General features: G+C 35.6%; 1 protein-coding gene across 1 annotated transcript in view; it reads right to left on the bottom strand.

Moving 5' to 3' along the window:
- The window catches only part of ATRX (ATRX chromatin remodeler), a gene marked incomplete at its 5' end in the record, with an annotated part of 83,514 nt that overhangs the window by 6,890 nt on the left and 57,651 nt on the right, over positions 1-18,973 (bottom strand). The window contains 5 exons of the mRNA XM_080910106.1: positions 9,631-9,825; positions 10,843-11,020; positions 12,175-12,283; positions 15,075-15,181; positions 17,099-17,252. Of these exons, the coding sequence (XP_080766232.1) occupies positions 9,631-9,825; positions 10,843-11,020; positions 12,175-12,283; positions 15,075-15,181; positions 17,099-17,252 (743 nt within the window). The remainder of the gene's footprint in view (positions 1-9,630; positions 9,826-10,842; positions 11,021-12,174; positions 12,284-15,074; positions 15,182-17,098; positions 17,253-18,973) is intronic.

Here is an 18,973-nt window from a genome sequence, read left to right on the forward strand (position 1 = left end):
GAGCTTTCTGGGGTTAGTATCCAATTATCAGTGACTGCATATTATGTCTGTTATTTTGTGACTGGGTTACCTCACTCAGGATGATATTCTCTAGATGCATCCATTTTCCTAGGAATTTCATAAGGTCATTGTTTCTGATAGCTGAGTAGTACTCCATTGTGTAAATGTACCACAATTTTTGTATCCATTTATCTACTGAAGGACATTTGGGTTCTTTCCAGCTTCTGGCTATTATAAATAGGGCTGCTATGAACATGGTGGAGCATGTGTCCTTATTGGACACTAGCCCCAGAAAGCTCTGAATACCCAAAAAACAACTCACAGACCATATGAAGCTCAAAAAGAAGGAAGGGCAAAATGTGGAAGCCTCGGTCTTTCTTAGAAGAAAAAACTAAGTGTATAGCACCCTCTCAGAGTATGGTGCACCTATACCTTAAATCATTAATAACTCAAGAGCTAAGAATGTAGCCTTGTGGCCATTATTGGTATTTAAAAATCACTGTTTCATCTCTTTACACACCAAGAAAACTTTGATTATTTCTATGTTATGTTTTGTTTTACATGTACTTTATGCTCATTGTAACTAGTAAGATTTCAATGTATACTATCAAACCTTTAAAAAAAATCAAGTACTGACAAAAATGTATTCATATAGTTTTATGCAAAAATGCTTTTAAAATCTGTACATTTATCTTTGTTTTTAAAAATGAAGTTGTTTAATTAAAAAAAACCCATCATGTCAACTCAGTATGTTCATTTCTCAAGCATAACACAATTCAAACATTACTTGTTTACTGTAGTGCAGCTTTTCCAGAAATGTGTATGTGTGTATACACACAGCAAGTTTTAGCAGGTTAGTCCCTTAGCATCCTATAATTTCAATCCAAACTTGCTGACTTGAAATTAGGAGAAGTTGAGGACCAGGCAAGTGACTCTTCCAATTACACAAGGGATGAGCTGGGACAAGCAACTGAATATCCCAACTCTTATCCAATAATTATTATTATATCACACTGCAGAAAATGCTTGCTTTCATGAGGTTTGGCTCCTGTTTCCTAGGGCTATACGCTTTAAGGTTAAAAAACAATCTCTTGAAGGATTCTTGGAAAGAGAGAAACAGCATAAGGTCTTTCATTTTTCTTTACTTTTAACTTTTTTGAGCTTTCTTTTCCTTAACAACTATATGTTAATGTTTTAAACATTACCTGGAATTGAAATTATAGATGGTTTTAAGCCACCATGTGACTGGATACTTAGAATTGAACCTAGGTCCCTTATAACAACCAATGTGATCCCTCAATAGCCTCTGTGTAAGTGAATTTAATGAAAGAAAACATAAAAATCAAAGCAAAAATCCCCAACTTGTTAAAGGCTAGTTCATGCTCATACTAAAGCTGACATGCACTATTTTCATTCCAGATTCAAGATTTATTTTATCAAAATGAAACATGATCACCTAATTAAGGTCAGGTAATAGTGAAAATTCAGCCTCTGTCCAAACAATACTGTCCCTCCTTTTGATTTATAGCCAACTGAAATAGCAGTAAGTTACAGGAAAAGTTCACATAATTTGATTTCTACAATTAATAAAATCTGGAGCCTTACTAACATAGTCCATTGAGCTAAAATTCAAAAACAAAAACAAACTAAAAATTCCTTACATTTCTCTAATGAATGGGATAATTTCTCTTTTCAAATAAATTAATGAAAGTAATACTAATATCTAACTATATAACCTGAAGACAACTGTCAATAACATGTTATATATTCCTCCACATATGTATACATGCAGCTTTTCACAAAAGTGGAACTATGTTATCCTTAGCTGAAATGTACATTTCTTCCTTGATATCTTTGTACTTTACACCAAATACAAACCATTGTTTTTGATGGATGCACAGAACCTAGATTATATTAGTGGTTTTCAACCTGGGTGTTGTAACCCTTTGGCAAGCCTATATCTCCAAAAATATTTACCTTACAATTCATAACAGTAGAAAAAGGACAGTTATGAAGTAACAAAAAAATAATTTTATGGCTGAAGATCACTACAACATAGAGAATTGTATTAAAAGTCTGCAGCATTAGGAATGTTGAAGAGTCAGTAAGTACACTGTATAGAAAAACCTTCATCAACCGTTCCCTTTAAAAACATTAAAATTGTTTTCATGTGCTGATTATTATGACACCTGCAATGGAATGAATTAGTGGATATACTTTAATAATATCCTCATATATTGATTATGCTGATAATACTCAAGCCCTTGGACACACACATGTGCTTTAATCATCATTTTAAGATCCTAGAGAGGTGACTGTTTTGGTAATGTGCTTTACTTGCAAGCATGAGACCTCAAGTTGAGATTTGTATTTGGTTGATGGCCCTGGGAGGCCCACTCTTTTCTGAGGGGAGGTGGTTCTGAGGGAAGGAGAGGAGGGAGAAAGGCTGGGGAGGTGAGGGGAGGGGAAACTGCAGTTGAGATGTAATATATAAGAGAAGAGGAAATGAAAAAAATTAAAAAGAAAAAAAAAAGCCTTGGAAAAAGGAGCCAGGAAGGGGGCTAGGCATTTCTGTAAACCCAGGACTAAGGAAGAGAAAGGAGGAACGATAGGGCGCACTGGCCAGCAAGCTTAGTGCGCCAGCTAGCTTAGTCAAATCTGTTAGCTCCAAGTTCAGAAAGAGACCCTGTCTCAAAAAAAAAAAAAAAAAAAAAAAAAAAAATCAATATGCAAAGGGTCGACCTCTGGTCAGATGAGCAGTCACCTGCACAAATTCATGCATGTAACTCCCTGTACTCTTCTGTGTTTTAATAAAAATACAATGCGCACAAAGTAAGCCCTGCTTTAAAAATAGAAAATAATATAATTCAGAAGGAAGGCAGCAGACACCATTCCCATATCTTTGGCTTTTAAATTAATTGTAGCATTCAATCTATATAAGAAACGAATAATGAGATTAGGAAAGCCAAAAAGTATTTGTAACAGGATCCTCCGACTACTTCTTTAGAAAAAACAATCCTGCAAATCCAGAATAAACTATGAAAGTTAAAGTTTTCATCCCATGTAAGATACAATCAGTAGAATGGTTTTTGTTTTCCTCCTTTAAAGCAGCATTTATATTTGTTACTATAGTAACACTATTATTGAAAACAATACTGGAACAGAATCTATAATCACTAAGCCAACAGTCATCAAAATGAGGTTTAAATTACATCCAAATGTGTACCTTTGCTTGTCTTTGTTTAAACTTTACTTTTTCTTAAATACGGTTTTTTTTTTTAAGATGCCTACAAACCGAAAAAACTGTGGTCTGTATTTCAGCTAACCACCTAAATTAGTTTAAGCTTTAAAAGTGACTAGTTCAATTAATAAAACAAAAATAATGATAAATTAAAAGTTTAAATTAATTTATTTAGAAGTTTAAAGTATTTGGCAAGCTGACAAAAATCGCATCTAATTAATTCTGAAGTCCAACCTTGAAAATAAAATTGTTAAAAAATAATCAAGGCTTTGCCTGGGGGTAGGGTAGGAAGGTTTGCCATATTTCAAAAATATTTTGCTTACCATCACTTTGAATTTGAATTTTATAAAATCTGGAAGTAAAAGGTCACTAGAATATTTAACTGCCATATGACCCACTAAAAACAACTATGAAAAAAGTACCTTTTATTACTTGAAGAAGTCTAGCATTTTAGTGAAGTCCTGCTCCAAAAGCTTTTACTTTCACATTTGAAGTCAGTTTCTTTCCCCAGACTGCAGTAGGAGAAAAACTGTAGTGTGGAGTAAGTAGAGAGCTAACTGAATGAACCTGATACGTTTGTGTCTGTGTTTGAAGTACATAACCTGTGCTAAATAAAGAGCATTAGAAACAGGCCCAGATGCCCAGAGTATTGGTGTGAATTATTAACAACCATAGAATTTGTCACTTTCATGTCTGCCAAGCTGACATTAGCAGAGGGCAAAGTTTTTTGGTAAAAATGTTTCTTCTTTAACATTTAAAGAACCAGATACTATATTTAACATGTAAACCTCAAAAAATGGTTGTTGGGTTATAATGATTACATGTGCTCGAGTATGAGATGGAGAGATGTCATCATAGATTTCCTATGACAACAATAGTTCTAGAAAGTACAGTTTTCCAAGAAAATAATAAAATGATATAAACACTTAAAAACATAAATAAGGTGATCTAATTCTTATACCAAGCAAATAAATCTCCTCTGCACCTTCTGTTCTTTTAAGGGTTCAAAATAATAAATGTAATACAAAAGATTAGCCATATAATCTAGTAATGCCTCTAATTTATGTTCTACTTGGAATACATAGCAGTTGGTCATGGTAACTACAGATTGTTTTATGGATATTACATTTTTCTGGCTTAAAAATTTTCATAAGCCAGGTGCCATCATGCAAATATTTAATCCTAGCACTTGGGAGGTAGAAATAAGCAGATCTGTGGGCTAAAAATAAAGTTCACAAAGGGAAGATATTCAAAATTAACATATTAATATATAATTAATATATATTGCAGTAAGGGAGACAAAACACCAGACTGTCAAAGGGAATTTTGGGAAACCTTGATCTCTAAGAGTGGGTCAATATATTTACTCCATGAGCCATATTTTAGCATATCAGAATAGTATAGTGTTATAAATTTGACATGTGGACCTATGATGACCCACTGTAGAATTTTCTGAGCTAAACAGAATGTGTGCCTGTGTGGCAGCAGTATTCCAAGAATGTCACATGGAACATCCAATGTTTATATCTCTAGGAAGACTGTATATGATTAGACCCATATTAAGGATCACACTTCAGAAATGAACCAGCATGGGCCTTGAGCTTGCAACTGTCTTGCCTCAGCCTCTCAAACTAGGATCATAAGCATACATCATCAGGCTTAGCAAGTGGTAAATATTTGTATGGTATCAAACTCACCATAAGGAAACAATTTCTGAAGTCCAACTCAATCATTCCCCAATAGAATCTTGCAAAACACCCTGCTAAGCAAGGATACATTATATATGATGCAATTTACACTGCCAATACTTTCTAAGGCAGTGTAGCTTGTCAGAATTTGGGAATATGTTGTCTGGAGGAAACACTGGCACCACAAGCCCTGTTACCTAAAGAAAAGACTTGGCTTCTTACTAGAATTTCTTGTTTAAAAAAAAGAGAAGAAAGAAAAATCAAAAAACAAACAAAAACCACACTAAAACAGCAATAGTAGCCAAGCATCTTTTGTGTAGTTTGTAGAAGGATACCAGAAGTACTTTATTTTAAAAACTCACTGCAAAGCTACTTGAAAACTGAGATTTTTTATTAAATATGATAATTTAAATACCAAAACCCAAATGCTACAGAAACATTAGACAGCTAAAAGGTAGTTCTTCTCATATATTGTGTAAGGGGGAAAGAAAACCCTTAGTTATTGGGAAGTGTGTTCATTCCCTGACAAGTCCATACAGATTCACCGAGTGAGTATCAGTACTTAGTAATTACTATTAGTATTCTGATACCTGGTACAATTCATCTCTAAGGAAACTCAAGCCTTAAATTGTTTCTTCCACAGTGTGCCCAGGATTATTTCCTTTGTCCCCTGAATGTTTTTATTCATACAGCAAACTTTGATCTTATAAGGATAAATATCTCATAGGAAGTTTCTTTCAAAATTTATATTGCTTTCAGAGAAATTAATTTAGCAAAATGGTGATACTGTAACAACTATTGAAAGGAAACTCTCAGTGAACATTGGTACAGTTACTGTGTGTGTCTATGAGATCTCTGTGAGGTGTAGGTATTGTTATTTCTTGAGAATTTTGAGGATCAAAAAGTTTCCTTAAAAGCATTCCCTATGAGCCAGGCGTGGCAATCCATCGCTGCCATCCCAGCACTGTAGAGACTAAGGCAGGAGGAATGCCATGAAATTTATGCCAGTCTAGTCTACATAGTGACTTGCATGATAGCCTCAAAACAAACACAGGGCTAGTGAGATAGCTCAGTCAGCAAAGGTGCAGCAGCGCAATCCAACTCCTCCAAGTTGTCCAAATACTGTGGTGTCTCCCCGCAACAAGCAAATATATTTTAAAGAGTATTTAGCAGAAGACCTAACACAAAACAAGACACAAATCAGCTATTCCTTCTACCTGGCATCAACTATCCAAACAAACACCAAATAGATTTTAATAACCTACAAACTACTGATATAACTGAAATAATGTCTCGTAAACTTGTATTTTTTACTATTCTATTTTTCCCAAGCCAGGGTTTGTTTCTCTGTGTAGCATTGACAGTCCTGGAACTCACTCTGTAGACCAGTCTGACCTCGAACTCACTAAGATCTGCATGCCCGTGCCTTAAAAGTGCTGGGATTAAAAGCAGGTACACCAAACACCCAACCAACTAATATAATAGTATTATATTACTATTCAGATAGAACTTTTGTACCAGAAAACCTGTATGAATGAATAATACTAGACTTTGCTTTATTAAACACAAAGGTGACTAAACACATAATAATAGAGGCAGAGAAGTAACAGCTGACATTAAACTTCATATTTCAATTATAAATGTGGCTTCTTAATAGATGTCAGCAAAAACTGGACTCATGTGCCACCATACTCAGAGAAAGTTTTATGCATACTCAGAGAAAGTTCCTGAAATAAGCTCATTAGCTATTTCATGCTTTACATCAAATTATTTTAATGGTATTCTACTCTAGTGTTAAGAATGACAAACATAAAACCTTACTTTATTGTATGCTACCTAATAAAACTGTACAATAACATCTGTGTTCAGTAAACTATGCTTCGAGATATTAGAGCTTGCATAAAGGACTGAAGTCTAGGGAGAAAATTGCACACAGAATCAGGGTGGAGAAAGCCAACCTAGAGCCTCACTTAGGGTACTTTAGCTTAAATCCCCATTTTGTCTTCCCTACAATTACCAACATGCAGTCCACACTTAAAGAGACATAAGTGGCACAGTGCTGGAAAAGGGAAATGCAGAAACGCTTCTATGCCAGTTGTACTGACTTTTGTTTTCTTAATAAAGGGTGCGGAACCCAGGCTGTGTACACTGTACTTAAGAGGAACAAAACACCTACTTAAGTGTAGTATGAAATGTGGCCCTGGCAAAGCTCAGCTCACTAAAAATCTATGCAATCTATAAATTTATTGCCAGAATATTTATATATGTGTTAACAAAGGTGATATTAATATTTAAGAGACAAATAGTTGAGAATCAGTCACCAACTCAGTAAGATTTGGTGAAGAACATTACTCTGAAAAATTAAAAGGATGAATAGAACCTAGTATCTCAATTATTTTTTAGTGTGTGTGTCAACTTGACACAAGTTAGAGTTATTCGGGACAAAGTACCTGAATAGAGAAAATGAGAAAATGAATCCTCCGTTAGACTGCCAGGAGACAAGTCTAGTCTGTATGGCATTTCTTCACTGATGACTGATGTGGACTGGGCCAACCACGGTGGGGGAAGAGTGCCACTCCTGAGCAAGTGGTTCAGGGGTATATGAGAAAGCAAACTGAGCAGACCAGAGTGAGCCAGTAACCAGCACTCCTTCTCAGTCTCTGTTTCAGTTCCTGTATCTCAGTCTCTGCCTTGAGTTATTGCCTTGACTTCCCCAGATGAGGGACTCTACTAAACCCAGAAACTAAATAACCCTTTCCTCCCCAAGTTGCTTTTGGTCATAATGTTTTATCAATGCAAAAGAAACCCTAACAAGAAAGCTGGGTATTATGGATGATTCGTACAGGATGCTGAAGCAGGAGGACTGCTAGATAGATGTTCAAGGACACCCTAAGCTACAAAGTGAATTCAAGGTGAACCCAACCTATACAGCAAGACTCTGTATCAAAAAGCAAAAAACAGATCAAAAGAGATGAAGAGACACTTGGCAGACATGATTCAGAAGATATTAAATTTAATTCATTAAAGTCTGGCTCCTGCTCTCACAGCCACTGCAGTACGTTGAGCTCTATGGTGACAGCGCCGGGGCAAGTGATAACCAGGCAGGCACTGGGCGACTCTGTGCCTTGCAGAGGAAAGTCACCTAAACATGGGCAAAGGAGATCCTAAGAAGCCGAGAGGCAAAATGTCCTCATATGCACTCTTTGTGCAAGCTGGCCAGGAGGCTACTTTCAACTTCTCAGAATCCTCCAAGAAGTGCTCAGAGAGGTGGAAGACCATTTCTGCTAAAGAAAAGGGGAAATTTGAAGATATGGCAACGGCTGACAAGGTTCGTTATGAAAGACAAATGAAAACCTACATCCCCCACAATCATATGAAGAACTAATGTGCTTTACAAGTGACTGAAGTCACTCGGGTGTAGTGCATGGTACCTAACTATCTACTTTCACAACTGTCTCAATCAAGATTATAAGAAAAGGTGCATGTATACATAGTCTTCTTGAGGATCAGAATGGGACTTGTAGATATGGACACACCCACGAAAGAAAGTCTCACTAGCATCAATGTTATAACCCATTACTTCTAAAACCTCCATCCTCTCTACTGCTGCTATCTTTTGATGGTAAGATCACTTTTAAGATTTACTCTGCAGGCAACATAAATCTGTAACATATAATACAACTCTAGAAGGAATTTATCTTGCCCGATTGAAGCTTTGTGTCCTTTGACCAAAAGGTGCCCATTTTACGCATTCCCTAGCAACTACCACTTATTTCTCTGTGAGTCAACAAAACAGGATATTTTAGAAAGCTCATAAGGGGAATCATCTTACATCTGGTGTATTTTAATTTGCATAATGTCCTTTATATTGTTGTGAATAGTAGGATTCTGTTACTGTTCAAAGTGGGATAATATTTGATAGTAAATATTTATGCGTTTAGATTTCTTTCATAGCTAATTACTGTGACTAAGGCCGCAGTAAGCACAAAACCAGTATTTAAGATAGCTCAGTATCCAAACGTTTGATTTCTTTTGATATATCTAGAAATGACACTGTTGGAATATATGGTAATTGTATTATAATTTTTTAAAAGAACATCCATACCGTTTTGAGTTGTGGCTGCACTAATATGCACTCAGACCAAAAGTGCATAAGGGTTTCCTTTATCCACATTGTCACCAATACTTACTACCTTTTATTCCTTTAATAGCAACAGGCACAAGGGAGTATCAATCTCACTATGGTTTTGATTTACAGTTGCCTCATAATTAGGGATGCTAGGTAATTTCATGGACCAATTTGCTGATTCTTAATTGCCCTATCACAGAAAAGAAGGTAAAGAAGAGACAGCCAACTTACTAGTACAGTTAATTAAATACGCATGCGCTCAACTAGAAGCATAAGAAAATACAGTCTTCATGATTTCTACTCAGTATCTATCTGCTCAGATTTCTTTTTCTTTCTGGGAGCTAGGAATGGTATTTATATTTAACATAGAGCGTGCTTTTCAGAAATACTATCTTTTATAGTGCCTATGGAGAAGCAATCAGGCACCCTGGCAATTATGATATAGATTAAAGCTTAGTAAATATAAATTAATCTCTGAAAATATGTGAAGTATGGTCTGTAGTAGTACAGTTTTCCTTGGTCCCTGTTAGCATTTCGTTTGTTAATTAACCTAATAATCTGAATAAACATACCTTCGGCAGCATGGGGGTATCCCTTTTCTTCTTCTTTTCTGAATTAGGATCATCTAATAAGTCTGGCTCAAAAGTATAAAGTTCAGTAAGCTCATTCATGGTAAAATGCCGTTCAACCTGCTGTTGATCAACAACTCGGAAAGATAGTGACTGCTTTGTTACCTGCCGATCATAAATCTTATCTTCCATGGTTCCCTTTGTTAAAAAAAGAAAAAGTAATTATACAAATAAGGAAATTTGGTCTACAGGAAACTTCAGATAAATGTAATTACTGATCAATATAAGAAGGTGACAATTCAAGGTCATGTGCTGCCATAAGGAATACCTAGCAGCGTTGCTCCAGTCATGACAGAGCTCATCTGGTTAAGAAAACTTACCATCTAATTTATCATCAAATTAAGAAAAGTAGGCTATGGAGAGTCATTCTAAATTATCTAACCAAAATGGATCTGTGTGCTGAACGGATCTGTGTACTGCCTTGAGGTATTTCTGTACTTGGTGAAAGCAGGCAGGTATCAGGACACACAGAAGAGGTACATGAAAGAAAATTTAGATGTACACTGAAATTAGAATGCAAGAAAGCAGGTTTCTGTGTAATAAATAAAAAGCTAACAATAAGCAAAATGTCTCTTATATCAAATGTTACTTTCTTTAACCCAGATCAAGCTAGCATATTGACATATAGTATTCATTGCCTATAAACTAAAATATACAGAAACTGTACATTTAAATAATAGAAAAGAGATAATACCCTATGCTACACTGAGGAAGACCAAGTAAGGATCTGCCAGTAAAACCAAGGCTGTAATTGTGAAAAGACTCACTTAGGTGCAGGTGGAGTGTACGTCACACCTGAGGCAGGCATGCTACCAGTTAAAAAGTACAATTTAACTCTACAAATATAAATGAACTTGAAATACACAATTTTCAATTTTATTTTCTTACTTCTGAATTCTGAAGAGGAGTTGATTTTGTTTATACACAGGTCACTATGGAAACTACCAATTTCCTGCCTGCACATCCTATGTGTTAGAATCACAGCTGTGTGCCAACATGTCTGGCTGTTAAGGCTAACTTGACTTCTGCTTTATTTACAGAATAAATTTCTGTAACATTTAATAAATTTACCGTATTAAAAGGTTCTGTACTTTTCGAATATTATTAGCTTCATCCAACACTTTAATATCAAAGAAATGTAAATGGCAAACCTACCTGAGCTAAGAACCTATACACATAAACAGGCTTAGTTTGTCCAAAGCGATAAACTCTGAATATACTCTGGATGTCATATGATGGATTCCAAGAAGCATCAAATATAATCACTCTATTAGCAGCTACCAGGTTAATGCCAAGAGATCCTGCTTTAGTGGAAATGATAAATAATCGCCCTCTAAAAGTGAAAATATAAAATAAATGCTTAGCTATGATATGACTAACATTATAACAGTACACAAGCAGAACATACTTTATCTACAGTGGTTTAAGTAGGATGAATCATCTTTCCAAAACAAAAATCAGAAATTACTAATTGTGTTCATTATTACACTAATTATAACAATATTATTAACTTTAAAACTTCCAATAATTTATAATTATAGAGGACTTAAAGATTCAGAAGATTTGGGAGAAGGAAAAGAATATAATCAAAATAGATGTCAAATTATTTAAAATAAAAAATTACCAATACACATGTAAGTCTGTATGATTTATGATTGGGGAAAAGCAAATTAAAAATCACATTAAGATTATTTCTCAGCCTTTTGGCTAAAATCAAGTGTAGTGTGTTAGCAGTGTAATATCCGATGTATGCTCTATTCAAGGCCAGTATGTTACACAGATTTTTGAAGCTAAAAGATGGAATAGGAGCAGTTTCTGTTCACTCCATGCATCGACCTGGTATTTCAGTTCCTCCAGGAACGGTGCACCACCTTTGGAGAATGTGAATGAATGAATAAACAAACTAGCTTTGGAAAAAAACTTGACATTAGTAAAAGCCAAGAAGATTGCAGAACTGGAACTTTCCTACACTGCTGGGAGGAATACAAGGCCATAGAGCCACTTTGGAAAACTGACAATAAACGTAATCATACAAACAAACCAGCATTGAAGGTCCTAAGAATTACAATAAGGAAAATACTGATGATGACAAAAACTTGTACAAGAACATTTAGAATAGTTTAAATTTTAATTCCAAAACCTGGGAACAATTCAAATGATGCTGAGAAGGCAATGGCTATGATGCGCCAGAACTCAATAAAAGAAAGGAAGCATGAATCACAAATAATCTCAAGACAGAATCTTACAGTGTTGCCCTTGTTGGAGTACAATTTACTATGTAGACCAGGCTGGCACTGACCTTACAAAGATCCACTTGCCTCTGCTTCCCAAAAGCTGGAATTGAAGCATGTGCTACCCTTTTTGCTCCAATCTATTTAGTAAGTGATGCATGTAGATGGAAGGCTCAAATGGCTACAATTTATTAAAATAACAAATTTTACTGAACCTAAATTTAAAATAGCTATACATGCATAAAATGCTTCCTACCTCACATTGGTTTCATCATTAAATTCTTCAGCCCACTTCTTCCTTGACTGTGCATTAGTAGAACCATCCAAGCGGTAATAGTCAATATTTCGGAGCCACTTTCCTTCACCTGAAAATGTAGTAAGAAAACTCAAAAAGGAATTTCATGTGTTACTCTTTTATAATTATAGATTTCCTTTCTTGAGTACCACTTAAAGGCAAGAAGGGGTAAAGGTTCCTGCCAAAAAGCTTGACAACCTGATTTTGCTCCCCAGGACCTATAAGGTCGAAGGAGAAAGCTGTCCCCCGAAGTTGTTATCCCACTCATATGCCCAAACATCTACACACACACACACACACACACACACACACTAAGTAAACTTAGTAAGAAAGATTTTAGTAAGAAAGGTGATAAGCCAGGTGAAATAGTACATGCAACACAAGGACTCATGGATCCTTGGTACGAAATCAAACCAAATGCAGTACAGGTTGTATGCACACAATTCTGGCACTACTTGGGAGGTAGGGGCAGGAAGATCAGAACTTTAAGACCACGATCAGATACAGCGTGTATTTAAGACTATACTTAGGAACAGAAACTAAATGTTAGTTTGTGGGTAAATGGCTCAGCGCCTACTTTGCAAATATGAGGACCTGGGTTCAGATTGGGCATGGTGGTAGGCACCAGAAGCTAGGGACTCACTAGCTGTCAGCCTAGCTGAAACTGTGAATTCTAGTTCAGGGAGACCAAGATGACTGAGAAAGAGACCTCTGGCTTCCATGTACTCAGAGGTCCATGTGTACTTACAGGCACAAAGACACACACATATAACAACCGAAACTGAAAGGTGGTTTGTATTACTGGAGAGAACTCAGTAACGAACTCAGCTAGCATGTGCCAAGCCCTGTGAGTCCATCTAAAATAAACAGAAATGGGGTCTGTATATTCATTTTGTCAAAAATGTATTCTCTTATCACTTTTCAGTGTTTTCTTGAGGGACAGTTTCACTCCATAGCCAGGGTTGCCAACTGAGCACGAGTTATATGACTCTGCTACTGAACAAAGCGGAAAAAAATAGTCCTTCTTAAACAAGGGATAATGAATTACACCAGGAATTAATTTACCACACCGCCTCATGCCTGTAATCCCAGTACCTTATGTAAATAAAAGGTGGAAAGTTCCAGAGAAATGGCTTTCAAGGCTGTCCTCTACCCACCCTAGCCTGGGACTTTGCCAAAATGGTCAGCACCTAAAACTCCCAAGATTTGGGAATGCTCTGAATTCTGGCATACTGCAGAAACTACTAGATAATAATTCCTAATCTGAGTCTGATAGCCTTAATTAAAATCCACACTGTTCCAAATTCTGATACTTCCCCAATACACAGTGGCAGTCCTAGCAATAGTAATAATAGTTACTTAGAAGATTTCATTGGTAGTTAAAGCCAATGCTTGAAAACACAACTTGTAAAAGTATAAACTGATAAAAACAAAAACAGTTCAAGTTTACTAGTGAGCAGAAGAATAGAAATTAACCAAGTATGGTGGTACATAGATAGCATCACCTGGTAAGACACTAAGTAAGAGCACCTCCCCCAAGGAGGCGGAGTAAAATGGTGATATATACGCTATCTCTGAAATAGGAAGGAAGAATCAGAGTAACCAAGGGCTTCATTCTGAAGAGAGAGGGAGGGAAAGCATCAAAAACCATGAAAGAGTAGGCAGGATGGCTGAAAATCATAGAGGAAAGAGGAAGGCTACACAGAAAATTTGAGGAAGTAACTCAGAACCTGAACTCACAGCTCAGCCTCCAGAGATGCCTCCCCTATGCCCAAACAAGCTGCTTTTCTGTTTCTTGTGGTCATAAGGCTGAAACTGAAGGCTTTGTACATCCAAGTTAAGGACTCATTGAAGTAGATCTCCAGAGACTTCAATGAGGTTAGCAAAGAATCACTCTATAGAAATTACTCTACAGTCTGTAATTCTGTTCAAAAGCTCAACATTTACAACAGTCTGGATGTGAAAATGTCCCCATTATTAAATGAATGACTGACCAAAATATAAAATCAGACACAGGGGAATATTAGATCATAAAGAAGAGTAACATAATAATGTCAGCCACAAATATGTTAACACTGAAATTAGTTCATAAAGTGAAATAAGCCAGTAACAAAAAGGCTATGTATTATAAATTCCCACAGTAGGCCAAAATAAGTCATTCAGAGAAGGCATGTAGATTTCTGGTTACTTAGCTGTACAGAAGCTAAGGAGTGGGTGGGATAGGGAAATAATAATTGAAGAATATAGGGCTTCATACAAAAGTGATTAAAATAGTTAAAATTTGACTATGGTATTAGTTTCACACACCTAAATATTCAAAACCAGTATATTTTTCACATCAAGTAAAATGTTAAGATATAAATTAAGTATTCATAAACTTATTTCGATGATAAATTAAATTGCCTATCATTGTAATGTTAGTTATTAGTTTTTCTTAAATGACAAGAATACCAATAGGATGAGTGACACATTAATGCACCAAAATGTAGTCGCTGATTTCCTATTTGTTCCCAGTGTCACCCTGCAGACCCCAAAAGTACACAAGAGAGGTGTAAACAAGTGGAAAAAAATACAAGCCAAGCACATTAGCCACTGTGTAATCCCACCATGAGAGACCATGAATTTGGCCATCTTAGCGAAATGTCATGACCCTGCATCAAAAATGGGGATTTGGGGGTGGAGATAAATAGAGACAGAATGACCAGATAGATGTCTGTAGATAAGACAAGAAGAAAATACAGAATATTTTGAGATGACAGGGTGGTGAGATACTGGGTTATTTTGTTTTCTTTATCTTTAAAATGTTCATTATGTTCAAGTGAGTGTTTTAAAAGTTATAAGATGATATGCTTATACCTTACCTTTATAAATAAGAGGTTTATCTTTATCTTCTGTTTTCTCCCTACTAGCCAATTCAAGAAAATCTTCAATCAAGTCCAGAGATATGAGCGACTGGCTAAAAACAAGACTTAAAAAAAAAGATTGGTATTCATGGATTAGAAGATCAATCCTATAAAGCTATTACTTTTCCTAATAATCTATGAACTTAACATAAAACTGTATAATCAAAATCCAAAAGCCTCAACAAGATATACTTTGCAGAAATGAACCATCTGAATGTAAGATGTTCTGAGGACAACAACAGTACAAACAACCAACACAAAAAGGCAAATCAATTCTATCTGGTAGTATATCACTGAAGGAACAGGAGATCAATGCAACAGGGTCTAGACACAGCCATAGCAACACTTAAGTTGTCTCAGTTGCCTTCCCCAGAATCAAACAAACTTCAGTGAAGTCACTCAAACAATTAATTACGAACTATAAACTTCAGGACTTTAAGTTCCTAGAAATACTACTTAATTGATATTGATACAAAATTTGGACTATTAAGCTGGAAAAGAAGTCAACTAAATCAATTAGCAATTAAGACTAGTCTAGAATCACTGAGCTATATGTATCATGCAAAGAAATTAAGAGTCATTGTGAACAAATGTCAATATACTAATGTCTTCTACTTACAAAGAAAAGTTGATCAATGATTGATAAAAATACTCTTACCTGAATAAGCTATTTTGGTTTCCCCTGCTTTATTAGCATTTCACATGAAATTATAAAAAGCAATACAAGGCTGGCAAGATGGCTCAGTGAGTAAAGGTGCCACCAGGTCAGGGAGCTTGAATTCAACCTCAGGATCCCACATGGAAGGATAAAACCATCTCCTAAATTTCTTTTGTGACTTCCCCACATGTGCCATGGCACTGGGAACACACACACATGTAGTTAGAAACTTTTTAAATCAATACTTGCAGAAACCGATGGCTGGGGTAGATGAGCTTTATCTACTTCCTGGGGTCTGTGAACAATGGCTGCTTCATATTCCCTCTACCATGTCTACTTCTTTTGGAAAGATAAACTAAACTCCCTCTGCAACCATAAGCCAGAGTAAACCTCTCTTCTTTTAAGTTGTTTCTATTGAGTGTTTTGTTACAATGATCAGAAAGTAACTAATAAAGATCATATGCAAATAAAAAATTGAAGGTGCTAACAATCAAACCTTGTACACACTAGGCAAGTACTCTACCACTAAGCTACAAACATCATCTGAACTCTCAAATTTTAAATTGTACAAATTGATAACGAAAACAAACAACAAACATGTATAAGAATCATTTTTCCCCTTATAGGAGATTTAAACTCAAATATCTAGTTCCTACTTTTCATCTTTCAAGAACATGTAATTCAAACTTAGACTGGCCCAAAGAAAATGCTATATTTCTTCTTCTTTTTTTTTTTTAAATATTTATTTATTTATTATATATAAGTACACTGTTATTTCCTCAGACACCAGAAGAGGGCATCAGATCTCATTACAGATGGCTGTGAGCCACCATGTGGTTGCTGGGAATTGAACTCAGGACATCTGGAAGAGCAGTCAGTGCTCTTAACCGCTAAGCCATCTCTCCAGCCCGCTATATTTCTTCTAATACTATAATGTACTAGTCATTGAAGTTACAGAGCTAGCAGTCACTCTGATTATTTATTGCCTGTATTTAATCTACCAATTCCTATTTTTCTGCTACAAAACATTTTTACCAATTAATCCCAGTAGCTGTGAAGCAGAGGCAGAAAGACTGCTGAGTTTAAGACCACCCTAAACTGTACAGTGCAAACTTCAAGCACCAGAGAAAAAACTTGATTATATACTTAGAAACAGCCGCTTATGAGGAGGGTAGCTGGTTGTACTGGCATGACAGTGTAATAATCAAAGAAATTACAACTTATCATGGGAAGAAAACATATCAGACTTGTTTAAATAAACTCTATAAACAATAGTATGGTTACCAAAAAGTTAAGTTATAAAACAGATATTAAAAAAGCTTACACTTTATCCCCAATTTCTTCTGCCATTCGAAGAATTTCAAAGAGAAGCACCATTTTTCCAGAATGTTCTAAAACCTCAGCATCAGCATCTGTAACAAAATCTTTGTACCAATCTGGAGCTGGGCTACTTGGGTTAGAAGTGGAAGCAGTTTTACCTAAATAAAATAAACAAGATATAAGTAAGTACAATAATCAGCAAAAACAAAACAAAACAAAACAAAAAACCTGAATGAAAGCAAACAAGCTAGAATAAAAAAGCTAAAAGACTGATAGCTACTTAGGACAGAGGAAGGGAAAGGACAGCGGATGAACATAGAGAGAGAGATGCCATCACAGGACAAAGAGCTCTACACTGAGAGCAAGGCATAGAATGGAGAAATGAAGGCACAGTGAAATACAAGATGACAGCAAGCAGAAGACTGATTCTGACAGAGTGCAAGACAGACCCTACAAGCAGGGCTGAGGAGCTCAGAAAGAGACCAATAAAGAGATGCAAATCCCCCAGACCTCAAAAAACTAAATCCCTGAAAATATACTGTAAGAGACACAAAGTAACAGAGACAGAGAGATCAAGGAAGAAAATCTCTTCACTGGGCTACTAAACCCAAAGTCTGATCTGAAAAAATGATATCACCCAATCATACTGAACTATTTTGTTATTATTTTAACAAAAAATTTGACCATAAAGTAAAATATATAAGAAGTAGTCTATTAGATAATGTAAACATAATGTGAATCAAAGTAAAAAAAATAATATGCTTAAAAGGCTTCTACATTTTCTCACAATTGTCTTCCATTGAAAAGTATTTAAATTTTTAATGTTATAAAAAGCAGGGTATAATATACAGCTCTGCCTCCATATATCATGCTAATCATAACTGAAAACTCTACTTGATGCAGGTAAAGTCTAAAGGTGGTCTATTCTCTCTTTTTCTAAGGCCTAGCCAATACCCTACTTTTATATAAATTTGTCATTTCTATTTCACTGCAAGTACATCCCTAAATTACACACCCATGGCATTTTAGGCCATGCACAAATACTAACATACTGTTTATACCATACTTAAAATTTTGTTCAGTACGGTTTTTCACTCACTCAGATATTCTGCAATGTACTATACCACTACATGATTACATAATCATTACAATGAATATATGTACATATGCTTATTGGTATGTTTCCTAGCTACCATACATTTTTACCTGTTTTAAATTTTACAACACAAAGATATGATTTTTACTGTAATTCGACATACTGATTTCACAGACTTTATACAATGTTTACATAATCTCATTTTCTTGAGAATCTAACCCTGTTGTTTGTTTTGTGAGCTAACTTTCCTCAGGCTGTTTACTAGTATTTTTTGTCACTACATTTTTCTAAAGTTGCTTATTTCTAGTATTTTACAAGTATCTTTGTTTTAAAAAAATCAAAAGTGTATTTACTATTGTATATAATTGGGGGGGCACACACGTGAAAGGCAGAAGCCAACTGTGCAGTCTTTTCCTCCTTTCACCTTCATGTGGGAACATGTGGTAATTGGATGTTAGAGAAATTCGTTCTAGAGGTCTCCATAGGTAGTTTAGAAGTTTCTTCTGGACTTTACTGCTTGTGCCTTTTCTCTTGGTTGACTTTCTGTTGTAACTTTTGACTATAATAAATTGTAGTCTTGAATATGTCTATACCCTGAAACATCAATTTCTACCTTGAACATAATCTTAAGAACCCTGGCACATAACTTACTAAACAAATGTTAACTAAACCTTTTATAATTAGTCACCTGGAAAACAGCCAATGCTTCTGGAGAATAGTGCACAAAAATAATTTAATATGGCTGAAGAGTGGTACTGCATGCCTTTAATCACAGCACTCTGG

Source organism: Micromys minutus (assembly GCF_963924665.1).
Source record: "Micromys minutus genome assembly, chromosome: X".
Taxonomy (NCBI): domain Eukaryota; kingdom Metazoa; phylum Chordata; class Mammalia; order Rodentia; family Muridae; genus Micromys; species Micromys minutus.